General features: G+C 32.2%; 1 protein-coding gene across 1 annotated transcript in view; it reads right to left on the minus strand.

Moving 5' to 3' along the window:
- Nucleotides 1–4,451: 4,451 nt before the first annotated feature.
- A1CF_2 (APOB1 complementation factor) overlaps nucleotides 4,452–14,683 on the minus strand; it is a gene marked incomplete at its 3' end in the record, with an annotated part of 28,107 nt that continues 17,875 nt past the window's right edge. The window contains exons 5-7 of the mRNA XM_051216568.1: nucleotides 12,898–13,011; nucleotides 9,969–10,734; nucleotides 4,452–6,312 (exon numbers count right to left, since the gene is read on the minus strand). Coding sequence (XP_051067171.1) covers nucleotides 5,498–6,312; nucleotides 9,969–10,734; nucleotides 12,898–13,011 — 1,695 coding nt within the window. The remainder of the gene's footprint in view (nucleotides 6,313–9,968; nucleotides 10,735–12,897; nucleotides 13,012–14,683) is intronic.

Genomic DNA, 14,683 nt, shown 5'->3' on the forward strand with positions numbered 1-14,683 from the left:
CAATGATAACTATATATATATATATATATATATAGATATATATATATATATATATATATATATATATATATATATATATATATATATATAGATAGATAGATAGATAGATAGATAGATAGATAGATAGATAGATATAGATATAGATATATAGATATTAAGGATGGCTGATGTAATAGTGGAGTTCGGAGACAGATAAGGTAAATTATGTGATAATTATAAAGGTAATAAAGAATTTATGGAGTTAAAAAATTGATAAGTTAGGTTACGTAGTAACTGAATAGAGAATCAAGTGAGCGGAAATGTGTAAGTGAAAGGGTGGTTTAAGAATTCGGTAATGGGAGAGGAATAAAAACTAATAACGAAAAAAAACACGCACAAAAATGGGATTACCAGGATAGTAATAACTTTATGACTGTCTCTTTTTGAATACATACACTCGATTGAATCGGGCCATACAATTGAGTTCAATGGCACGAGAATCATTCAAAAAGGCTTTAATTCTTACAAAGAACGACTAACAGCCGAAGCCCTACATATATGGGCTAATTCATACAGTATTAATAGGAGCGATAGAATACAACTAGCTGTCCCACGGCAACTAATAATTACTAAGTAAACCTGAACTCCTTATTCCATTTGATCTGTCTATATCATATTAACTAATCAATAGATAATACATTCAACGGTTCAAATCAGTTATCTTATCTGAATATGTTATACAATTGACGGGGACATTAAAATAACACAAAATTTCCATTACAAGTACATTCCTCATTGAATTCAGTCTTTTATCTTGTTTACTAATCTTGTTTCACAGTTGATTAATCACTGGGTGGTGATCAATGTCATCCTTGTCTAGTCCTTATTAGTGCAGATCGAATGCTATCGATCATGTTGCAATGTGACCACCAGTCTAAGTGACTCGACACTGCGGGCACTATGTATTGAGATTAGATGGTGGTTGTAAGTAGTCAACAGGAAACCCTAGACCCGGGTTTCGTGCTACTTGGCACTCGTCAGCAAGGTGTACCTGTAATCTTGAGGGAACTGGTACTCCCTGGCGGATTCGATCTCGTGTCACACAGTTTCACAGCCGCGGCCGACCTCCTATAGGACTGAGATGTAATCACAATTGATTGATCACTGGGTGGCGATCAATGTCATCCGTGTCTAGTCCTTATTAGTGCAGATCGAATGCTATCGATCATCTTGTTTATTCATTTTGATTTAATGCATTCTGTGACATTTTTAATTCATTTCATATTTAAAATGGTATGGTTTCTTAATAGACACAGACCGAAGACAATATATAGTTGAATGAAATTTCTTCTCACATCACTTACGTATACATGTAATCTCTTACCTTAACACTTCGTTTCACACTACATATCTCTTGCACAATAATGTAAATACCAATTTCAAACATTGTACACTTTGACTGGATGACTTATTCAGTATGCAGTAAACCAGAGAACCATGTACTTATTTATATTCGATAATTTTATTGTTTGATTATATTTTCCTTGAAAGGGTTTGGACCAGATTGCCAGGCAAAACGTTGGATTTACTTCAAATTCTTTCGCTGAAATTTTACAAATATATATTCTTCATTTTTAATGTCATCCATAGATCAGGTCTAAGTTTTTTTATCGCGATCACTTCAGCAAAATGGAGAGCAGCCGTACTGCTTTGTCTGCTAATAATTTTAAAAGCCTGAGAGATATCAATCGTATGCTCGGTGTCAAGTAAGTGCCGAGCTATTGCACTATTGAGAGCCCTAGTCCCTCGCAGCCTTAATTTCTTTGGAACATGCTCGGAAATGCGAACGCGTACTCATCTCTCGGCTCTTCTAATATACAAACCACGAAATATAATGAATTAATATTTATTAACATCAATATTTGTTCTGCTTTCATTCAAATTATTATAATAACTAATGCAGTTTTTGAACATATTCTATTGCTGATACATAGTCGTTAAATCTATCGACATTAGCCCCCAAATGTTCTGGTACGGACGACGGTGGGGAAATTCAGTTCCCACACGATTAATACTACACATGAACACGGGTATACAGCCACTGACACGGAAGTCCTACTCACTTCCTTCTCATAGCACCGGTGTTGTTTGCGAAACTGAGAGGATAAAAAAAGAATGTTCGACGCATTAGATGAGTTAGTGGATATTGAAGGACCCACCTAGGAGATTTGGAAAAATCTGATTCCAAACAAATGGTGCACATGGGCTCCACCATCCTGAGTGAACAAATAGCGTACGAACCAATTGTTGGTCAACGGCTACCATGAGACTGAATTTCCCAACATTGCTCCACTGCCTTGCGAATCAGACTTTCAGGTCGAAGGATACGAGTGTGGTCCGCTAAGAAACCTACCTGCTGCGGCCTGGGCACCCAATTAATGTCAATATCACAGCTCACACACAAATCAAGTGACTTGTGTTGTGTATATGTATCTGTTCCCCTTTTGTACCAATATTTATGTGTTCAAATAAATAAATAATCATAGTTGAGCAGTTAAGTTTTAAAGCTGTAACTAACTTTTCAAATATTTTACTCAGTTGAGATTATCAACACTCTGTTAGTTATTCGTATGTTTGTAGTGTCAGTTATTGTGTTAAGCCCATATACTTTATTCTAACTTTCTGACAGCACAATCTATTCAATCTACTTGAGTCATATTTTCACCTTGTTAATTATTTGCTTATGAGTCTTGACTGTTTTTATATAAGCGTATATGTGTGTACACTTCATATCCCATGTCTCATCACATGACTGTAGTTTATTTTGACTGCCTATAAATATTGAGTAACGCCTAGCTAAAAATGAGTTGCCTTACCAGCCATCTCCACAACTGCACGGCATTTTGCTTTGATCTAATACATTCACTTTACATACAAAATATATGTATACGAAAGTCCATTCTCGGTAATTGACTTATCTAAATTCCGTTATTGACTAACGTGATTTAAGTCGATGATTGTATACGAGAACAGGCGACATATATAATTGAACAACATTCATCATTACGATCTAAATGGAGTGAGATCTACGGGCCCTCTAAGTGTTTTTCAGTTAATGACTTGTCTACCGTTTTGTTAAAATAGAGCGTAAAATATCTGTCTTCCTACACAGAATAATAAAAATAATAATCCCTCTAGACCTGTCAACAAGAAACACTTCTTCAAAAAATCTAGGTAAATAACATACTTTCATACTTCTTTAATATGAATGAAATAATCTTTGATGATCAATAAAGATTATTATAATGTTATTATTTGAATTCATGAATCAATTGTAGTTTGACCACCATGGAAAATCTGGAAACAACGAACAGCATTTTCGTTCTAGTATGTGACTCCTCAACAGTGTACATCCATGATCCCGTCCCACGAGATAGTGGACAGTGGCATGATTTCGTGGATTGGTTGAAGTTATACATTAACACCATTCAATACCGACACGATGATCTAGAGTTTAAACATTCGTGCGCGAGACTCTTAGGTCCTTGGTTCGAATCTTGCGAGGCCGGATCATGGATATGCACCCCCCTCTCTCTCTGATAATTATAATTCTGTGAAATACAGAAAATACACGTATATATTTACTTATTATTCATAATCTAAACATTGATCTAGAAAGTTTTCAAAATCAAATTTTCTGCCAAAGAAATATTAATTTCTAAACCCTAGAATTAGATAATACCGATTACATTCTTATTACTACTGTTATTTAATAAATAACATCAAAGAAAATATTTGGAAAGTATATTCTGTTTCTATAATACGTGATATTCATATTTATTCAGAAAAAAAAATGTATCTCAATTATGAATAGCTGTTTTCACATAGTTGACAGATAGAATATATAAATTGTAACTAAGCTATTGAATCTTAAAGACTGTATTCATCATAGAATGATATAGTTTCTGAAATTACTGAAGTTTACTTATCATATTATGTAATCAGATTACTGGAACTAATAGAGGTATATTGTGTTGACAGAATAGTAAATTTCCAAACTGACTGTGTAATACTGTGAGGATATCACAAATGTGCATAGTAAATGGAAAGGGAAAATATTCGTAATTTTGCACTGAGGGAGTGAACTATTCATTTCGCTGTCACATAGATTCTTTTCGACTGAATCAGTTCAATATTATTTGTTATATATACTCAATTATATATTAATTTGTTACTTACATAAATCTTTTTATTCAATCATTCTTTGAATAGTTAGTGGATCAAAATTTAGAATATATATATTGTGACTGATATCAGAATGAAGTTTTTGTGGTGATTGTAATAATTTCAATAGTTAAATTCATGAGTCAATTTAAACTAGATCATCATGGAGAACCTAGAAGCAGTAGACATCCATTTCACCCTAGATTTGAAGCGTTCGTTCACAAAACTGTTAGGTGTTGGGTTCGAAATCCGTGTACAAAATCAATAGCTCACAATGCTGAGGAGTCCTCTACTAAGACGAAACCTCCCCTTCCTATCTAGTGTTTCTAAGTTCTTCATGGTGTTTAAGCTCACACCAACTATTATGATTGAATCAAACTACACAATATAATATATTTTATATTATTTATTATGAAAACAGAAAAAAAAAACTACATAGATCAACAGAAAACAACAAAATATGGGAATTGATTGTTTTATAAACATTCAATTATGAGATAAAAGAATGAACAAAATCAACATGGAACTAACCATTTTATCACAAGTAAAACAAAAACAACGAAAGAAAACCCAGAGTAACATTAAAACAAGAGAGAAAAAGTTTGTTTTTTTTTAAAGAAGAAAAGAAAAGAAAAAAAGAAAACTAAACTAATGAATTGATTGTAAATTTCATTGGTTTTTGTTAGGGGATTCTATAACATTAATGGAATTCATACATCAATTACTATATATAATATAACGTGTAAAGATGATAGAATATTTCAAACGTATTACATATATAGTGTATATATTGAAACATTGAACATTTCAGCGCCAACATTGAAATTTGATACAATGGTTGAAATAAAGATGAAAATTTAAAAAAACGAACTTGCGTTACCATGGCAACATGTGAAAGATGTTCTTTATGTGTTCATGTTATTATTTTTAATACTTTGACTACATTTTAGATAAAAGAGTTTACAAAAAAAATGTGGAAAAAAATGTTTCTTTTTTTTTTATTTTATTTCATTGTTAGTCTCTTTTGTTTATTAGTTCAATTCAATATTAATTAGTAATTAAAGAAGAAAAAACGGTGTCAAAAGTAAGAAAACAAACACAAAACAAAATTTCAACTAATTACTATGCAATTTTGATCGTTATGTCGAAAAAAAAAAGAGAATTTTTTTTGTAGGTAAGTGTTTACTTTATTATCAATAAGGAGAGAGATAACTTAATTCTATAAATCTTATAACTATTGATTTTGATTCAATGAAATAGAATGAATAAATTCTGGATTAGTTATTGATGTTTTTCATTTTAATAAAGATGTAATTGATGAAGGTGACGATGATGATGAGGAGGACGAGGAGGAGGAAAATGAAGATGGTGATGATAGTGATGATGATGATGATGATGATGATGATGATGATGATGATGACGAGGAGGAGGATAATTGTGAACTATGAAACGCATTATGCATCATTTCAAAACCATTCAATGAATTATTAAAACTAGATCTATGATTATACATTGTATTATTTGTATCATTTGAAGTGTGCATCATCGTCATCATCATTTCAAATGTATTTTGTAATAAGCTATTTGTACTTTTATTATTATCACTAAGGTTTATACATTTCAATGTTTCATCATCTATATACTTATATATATTGTCATTGAAATGTTCTATATTACTTATTTGATGAGTAGATAAATCGATTGGTTTATTGAAAGTTGTTTCATTATTAGATTCTGTGTTCAATAGATAATTGGTACCATTATGTAATTGATAATTATCATAACTATAATCATTAATATTATTATTATTGTTATTATTATTATTACTACTTATAGTCGAAGTAGTATTAGTAGTAAGAGTAATATGAGTAGTATCAATATGAGTAGTATCATGATTCACAACGTGATTAGTTTGCATAGATATTTTCATATCATTATTATAATCATATGATGAAGTAAATGGTATCAATATTCTTTCATTCATATAATTGATATTGGATAATTCATAATTTGGATCATTCAATTGATCATCATCGATTTTGATTTTATTGAAAAATGAATTTATATCATCAATATCCTCAGTGTTATCATCTAAAAAAATGGCAAAATCTGAAAATAAAATGAAATAATTATAACATAAAACATTATGATAACTATAGAGTTAAGCATTTGTATGCGAGAATGTAGGTTCTAGGTTCAATTATCATTGGATGCATTCAAAGATTGTGGTTAGGGTTTTTTTTAGGCAGTCGCTAACCACATGCGAAGCCCTCCCCTTTGATCCAGGCTTGTAGCCGTCAGCAGCCCAAGCGGCGCTTCAGGCGGATTCACATTGCTGATAAGACCAATAATAGAACAGTCGTTTAGTGCTCACATCTTTTCAATAGTAGTCTAATTTATATTGGTTTATGATCTACCTAGGGGAGTTGGAGAACCACAATTTCAAACCAATGGTGTACATGGGCTCCAGTATCCTGAAGAAACAAATGGCGTATAGACCAATTGTGTGTCACCGGCTACCACAGGACTGCTTCTCCTTACGTCTCTCCACTGCCTTATGGATTAGACATGTAGGTCAAACGATCCGGGTGTGGTCCGCTAAGAAAACCACCTGCTTCGATCTGAGCACCCGGGTAGTATTTCAGACCTAACACAAGTCAAATGATTTCAATCAAAATAAAATTGCTAGTGTTGACTTAACTAATACTTAATGTTAACTTGAATAAGCTTATAGGTTAAATGAAATTATTAGATAAATAATCAGAATAAATAGGAGTCATATAAGTTGCAAAGAAATAATAAGACAATTACAAACTCTATCCAATGCTTAATGGGAAGCTATGTTGTGTATAAAGTTATCTGAATTCATTAATAAATTAGATAATAATGTGGGTTGAATGTTAACCAAGTTAATCGTAATTTCTGGAGACTATTAGTAATGTTAAACCAATAATAATAGTAATAATAATAATACAAAAATATGTGGATAACAATAACAAACAGCATCTAAACCACCCACAGGTATGGTGATACCAAGACTTTATGGCCTATCAAAATGATACAAAACTGGTCTATAACTTCATCCAGTCTTAGATATCGTCGATTGATCTTACATTGCAACTGTGAAATGGTTAATTGAACATCTCAAGTCATTACACAAATATGTCGTACAGCACAATTTAAAAGATTGTTTTGAACCTGTTGATGGAATACGTGATTTGAAGATGAGCAGAAAATTCATGATGTCAATCTACGTATACACGTACCTCTTATACAAAATAGTTGATTTCATATGTAGCGAGTTATCAAATCGAAGAATGGCAACTAGCAACCCATCACCCTTCCCAAGGAATCATATCCAGATATGCTATGAATAGATATTATTTTTCATAAAGAACTCTATAGATAATGCGACGGTATTTTTATGAGATCACTAATCCTAGCTGACTTATTTCTGGCAAAATTAGAAAACAGACCTCTAGAAAACGTGATAGGAAAACTAGAATTTTATTGTCTCTATATAGATGATACATTTATAGTTACAAAATACAATTGCGAAGCTTAAAGTTAACTAGAAACATTTAATAGAGTCCATCAGGCAAGCACTTTCACAATGGACAAAGAATAGTGACACACCATTTCGTCTCAACACGTTCTATTGACGAGAAGAACTGATAGGACAACAAGAAGTCTTTATCGTAAATCAACTACACATAACCAGTATACAAACTTTTACAGCTTTGCACCGCAACAACATAAACGAAACAAAGTCAAATTTTTGACTCACAGAGCGAAAATCATATATTCTGATGACAGTCTGGAAGAGGAACTAAATCTTATCCATGATATACCATGTAAGCACGGATACCAATGAAAGTTCATAACGAGACATATATCTGCAACTAGACCTTAAGTAGAATCATCGAAGGTACCCAAAATTCTACATGACTGATAGTATCACTTCACAGTTGATATAGCTAGCGAAATGGTAACTCGATGTATACAAAATATCTCAATACGAAAAGATTATGTTCTACATTTTTCAGCCGACCAATGGTGACTTTAAGAAATAAGGATAAATTGACTAGTTTTCCTGTTTCTATGGGTATTTATCATCTCAACTACTTCTACGGACCTAGTTATATTGGATGCACAACTAGACAAATGCATTATCGTATTTCTGAACATCACTATTTATGAATGAGCAAAGAAAAAAGCAGGTAAAAGAAGCTCAATCATGACGTACCTAGTCGGTAGTAATCATCACGTAGACAAAACTTCAGCATTTAAATTCTCACAGAATTGACCTTACGGTTTCAGAACCTCACTATTACGATAAAACAGAAACTGTGGGAAAACAAATAAAAAAACCTAACCTTTGTATGCAACGTTTATACAGAGTCTGAGACGTGTATATTGTCAAGTTGACTCATCATCATCTAATAGCTATCAACCTTCTACTCATTCGTAAAGCAGTATATACTGGTATAGAGCCCTAATAAAGATCTGATTGAAAAGAAGTAGTTCTTCAGTCAACTAGTTTTGCTAAAAGTGACAAAGACAAGAATATTCAACTAATTAAGAGTGTGTGTACATCAGTGGAATTAGGTGATTCAATAATTAAGATTATCACTGATTTATTAGCCCTGAGGTTGGTCACGGTAAAAGGGGAGTTTGAATATATTAGTTTTGTTTACATAGCTCCAGGTTTCTAATTCGACTAGCTGTTGCTTCTGCCGTTTTTGAAGGACTTTGAGTAAGATTATCTATGGCAGAAAATTACTTATCTGATAAATTATTGAGAAAGATTGGTTTATACTAACTCTGTAATTGGTTTGAACTGAATAGGCTAGTATTGAGTTATTCATTGGTTTGACTTAGTAAAGCTAGAGAGTGTTCATGAGCACAATTCCAACTAGTTTTTTTTAACTTGACCATCGAACAAAAGACATGAGATATTACTAAGATCATTCACTTGAGTTATAAATCCTTATTATCTTAAAAAATTTTAGGTCCTGGGTACGAATGTTGCGGTTGGGAACGTGGATGCATACCACTGAGGACAAAACGGCCATCCTGTGCTTCTAGGTTTTTCATGGTAGTCTAGGTTCAATCGACTCATGAATTCAACCGTAAAACTACTTTTAGTATAGTTTACATATCAGTAATTTAAAAAAAAACCTTAAAATATACGTACATGATAATGCAGTACTATATTCAGTTGTTATTCAAAGTAAATCAATAGAGGTTTATCCGAGTATCATGTAGACTATTTATACAATAATGATCTAACAATTACTCTTTATCATATTCATACAGAAGTATTGAAAATGAACTGATTGGCAGAACACAATTGGCAGATGTATACAGATATAAAACAACAAACACAGTTATCCTCTAAGTTTTTGGGTCATAACTTATTTATCGTTGAAATCAATGAAGCTTTAATGCTATAGAAAATCTTAGGTAGAACTATAAATTATGGACGACCATTTGAGAGACGCTAAAATGATCTTCAAAATGTTCACCTGATAACTAAGATCAAATGAAGATTAGAAATTAGTGTGTGAGGAATTCGAATTATAATTTACAGTTCATGATTAAGGATTAGGAATTAGATTTCGAGGTTTTCATCACGAACTGACATCAGTTCAAATGCCCAAAACTCTATTTAGCCAAATGGATGAGTGAATTTTGCGCCAAAAATTCGAGACTTGTCATCTTGTACCCAAATGATTCGTTCAGAAATGATAGTCTTCACTTACTTAACAATTTATCATCAATTAAATTCTGATTATTTTGTATAGATACTTGAAAGTTCTGAGTATTTTGGTAGGATGTTAGTAGATTTGATGAAATTGGTTCAATATTATTGATTGTTTTGTTTAAGTATAAATCTGTTTTAGATCCATAACTATTATGATTATTCTTATTATTACTATCTATATCAAACATGAAATTTGACTGATCTGGATCAAAATCATAATGATTAAAAGATTCATTAGGATCATGATGATTGAAATCTGTACAAATAGTTAATGGTGATCTAAAATGAATTTGATCCTTTTTATCATCAATAGATGAATGACTATAATGATAATTCTTTGTAGATTGATTCAATGATATCGGTAAAGAATAAGATACAAATGTATGATCATATGAAGATGATGAAATGTATGTCCTCGGATTAGTGTAATTCAAAGATGTAGTTGAATGATTATGATGATGATGATGATCATTCATACTACACATGATCAAATCATGATTAGAAGTATTGGATAACTTATTTTCATAATGATGATCATTATGTATAACTTTGTTAACATTAGATAAACTATAACCATCACCATTACTATAGATACCATTATTATTATTATTATTATTATTATTATTATTATTATTATTATTACGTATGAAATAATCATTTACTAGCCAAATAATTGCTAATTCACTAACTGATTGTAATGATTTTTCCATAGTGATTGATGGATACTTAGAAGTGAATTGACGATTGATCATTGGTAAAAAGACCTATACAGAATAAAATCAATAAAAGAAATCAATAAACAGAATATCCTTATAGGTTTGCATCATGATCAACAATAAAAAGAAGTAGATACATAAAGAAAATGTAAAAAAGAAAACTGTATTTGAAAGATGTTTTATCCCGATAAGAATAATGAATGGTAACTTTTAGGATCGATTTATGGATCAATACTATGAGTATATTTTTATCGTATCATTGTTATGCAACTAAACTGTTCATATTCATGTCCCTCTTATTATGAGCTCTATGTTGACCTATGAACTACTAATGTACGATTTACCATTTATGAATTATTCCCTATCTGTTAATCGCTACCTCCCTCATTCACAGTCACTTCTGGCTAACTCTTGTACAAATGTTGTTTCATATTCTATTGGTAAGTTGTGGTCGGTTTGTTTGGTATATAAACTCAGTATGCTTGAAATATAATGATTCATATCTCAGAGGCTGAGACTTGCATTCTGTACTCAACTGGCTGGGCTAGATAGGGAAGCAGGACTCTAGGTTGTTCTTACGTGTTTTACGCGTCTTTGATCCGATCGATAATACACTGCTCTCTAATCTTTCAGTCAAGGACACAACAATTGGCACGGGGTAAAAATCGATCCAAGTTCAAGTCACAACAAAATAATCTTAGTGATTAAAATTTAACTAATTTAAACAGTTCATCTAGATTCATCAAGGAAATGATCAAAATGTATTGAATTTTATTTATATAGGGGCCCTATTTCTGCTTAATGGTTCATTCAAATATCCATATAAAACAAGTCACTTCATTATATGCAGAGATGGATGGCGTATAGTAGTGGAATATAGGACGTGCATTTCGTCTCATCTGGTACTCGTCAATTGGATGTGCCTACATCCCCTAGTTGATATTCACAATCGAACTCGAATCCAGTACATCCAACGCGCGTCAAACCGCATTTCACTACTAGACAGCTTATAATGTTTATGAATTAGAGTTATATTGAAGCAATCTGCACAGGAAGAGCATATACCAATAAAGGCTGATCAATTATAGTGCTAAACATCAATGGGAACATTCAAATCACCAATACAAAATGAATTAATATCAATTCATTATTTCGTTTATTGATTTTCTAATTACTGTTGGTCTTTACATATCGTTCATAACATCACACTACTATTTCCCATCATAATAAAAACATTACGCCAACTTTTGATTCACTAAAGTGTATTAATAAGCTTCCAAAAATTATTGATTATAGTCGATTCTAAAATCAGAATCAACATTCGTTTCATCATGAATTATTGCTTCAAGATCGTAAACGGAGAGTGAATAGCTGCATTTTCATCGAACCCATGATAGAGTTCATTGTTATCTTTGTTTTCTTTTATCTCCCGATTTATTTGGTTCATCTTCGTGAATTTTAACATGTAAATGTCTAGACAAGTCAAAAGTGAAGTTCGATTCTTGTTGAAAATGCTGCCTGCTAAAATATCACAGAGCTCTAATAAACGTTGTCTTCTCACTGTATTATTTGAATAGAATAACTGAACTAACGCTTAGAATAATCTATCGTATTCTTTTTATTTTGACGTTAATGCATCCCAGTGATTGATGCCAGCCGGAAAAATAAGCGAAAACTGGAGGGATTGTTTCCACACAGTGCTTCACAGGGATTGGACCTCAAGATCTTCAAGTTTTGCAGATACCACGATTTCAAAATACCACATAGTTGGAATTCAGTAGTACATACATTTCAAACTTATGCAACCATCATTCATGTAAAAAGCTTGTAGTGAACGAGAACACAAGTAAGGACAATCGAATATAATTGAATACAAAATCACAAAACATCTTACTGAAATCTGAGAACCATACATTAAATACTTCATTTGCAAAACCTCAATCAATTATCTCAAACTTTATTGTTCTTTCGTTTCCACAACAGTCATTCTCTGTTCACATGATCTCCAAAAAGCTTCTGTCTCCAGGCCTTTCACTTTTGAATAATGATACCTACTACTTAAATCTGTCGATATCAATAGCACACACTACAAGCTAACTTCAACGAAGTGAATATTATCCACATATCTCTAATCATAATTTTTTGACATTATTTAACTTAGAAAACTATCAATTACATAGAACTCATATATTGGATTACATCATTACTTACTTGTCCGATGTATAGATTCATTCTCTTTCCATAGATTTGATCAATACAACTTTGTGTCAGAACAGTAAAGTTTGGCAAACCAAGTCCATTTTTGATACAAATATCTATTAATAACTTGATAAACATTTGTAATAAATAAACATTTTTATTCATTATTATTATGATTATATGATGAAGAATAATAATAGTTGAAATTTCACTGGTTGAAATCGTGAGTCAATTGAAGCTAAACCACCATGGAAAACGTGGAAACACCAAACGTCCGTTCCGTCCTAGTATGGGACTCCCCAGTGGTGCGCATCTACGGTCCTGCCCCCCTGCGAGATTCGAACCCAGGACCTATCAATCTCGCGCCAGGCGTTTAACCAACTAGACCACTGAGCTGTCGGCATCCAACGGTGTTAATGTCTAACTTCAACCAATCCACAAAGTTGCGCCACCGTACATCATTGTCTTCAGTGAGTTCCTATCTCACAACAGACCTGGTTGAACTCCCATACTAGGACGAAACGGCAGTCCAGTGCTTTCAGGTTTTCCATGGTGGTCTAGCTTCAATTGATTCATGATTTCAACCAGTGAAATTTCTAAAAATCTCCAGAAAACTCAAATAAAACTTATTATCAAAGGAATTCATGTAGACAATTCCAGGAGACATAAACGGATAGTAGCTAGTAATGGAGTTCCGTTTGACGTGCATTTCGTCATAGTTGGGAATTGTCAACTGGATGTACCTACATCCCAGAGTTGATATTCACTCGGGAATACGGACACGGTAATATGCACACTATGCACATATGCCAATAAAAGACTGATCAATTACAGTTGTAAATATTAATGAGAAGATATAAGTGAATTCTAGGAAATTTCTAAACAGCTTCATTTTCAACAGTGAAAATATTTCTGTATATTAACTTTATAATGTATTGATGCAATTTAATAAAAATAACTACAATCTACAACAAAACTATCATGGTTATTTGATTATCTTCCTTCTTGATTGTAGTAGAATGATATCACAAATCAAACATCGTATATACATATTTTAGAATACAAAACTGTTGTTATGTATAAGCACAATTGGTCGAAGACATATTATCACAGATTATCCATGTAGAAAACTATTCTACACGTTTTTTTGTTGAATATTTACAAATTGAATTGACATAATGTTATATTTGGTCGTCGCTGATTGCTGTGCCGGAAAAAAACGCTGATCACTTATACTTGGAACGAGGGACCTCTGCATTTCGCACGACGCGAAAGTAAGAACACAAAGACTGGTATAAGTGATGATTTATTAGCCCCAAAACACTATAACGACGACGACCCTAGTCTAAAATACACTCATTTATATATTGATTGCACACCCATTTTGATTAATAATTAGGGTTAAATCACATACTCAGTTATAACAAATCACATACTGAGCATAGTTCATGTCAATGGAATACAAGAATATCTCGTATATTATACAGAAGAGAATATCATAATGGGGAAACAAATCAATTACTACACTGAATGATCCTCACGTTGAATTAGAAGGGAAGGAATGTTGAACAAAACTTGTAATGAGTAATTCAATTGAAAATTGACTTTTCTTTCCATCATATCACATAAGATGAAAACGAGTTTCAAAATTATTATGAATAGGCAGTTTTGTCTGCTTACAATATTCGATGCAGTGTCATTTTTAGTCTGCCTCTTTTCCGTTTCCTTCCAGGATTCCTAGTTAACGCTTGCCTAGTCATTCAGTTTAATGATTTACCAAATGTATGTCATATTCACT

This window comes from Schistosoma haematobium, chromosome 4, assembly GCF_000699445.3.
Source record: "Schistosoma haematobium chromosome 4, whole genome shotgun sequence".
Taxonomy (NCBI): Eukaryota; Metazoa; Platyhelminthes; class Trematoda; order Strigeidida; family Schistosomatidae; genus Schistosoma; species Schistosoma haematobium.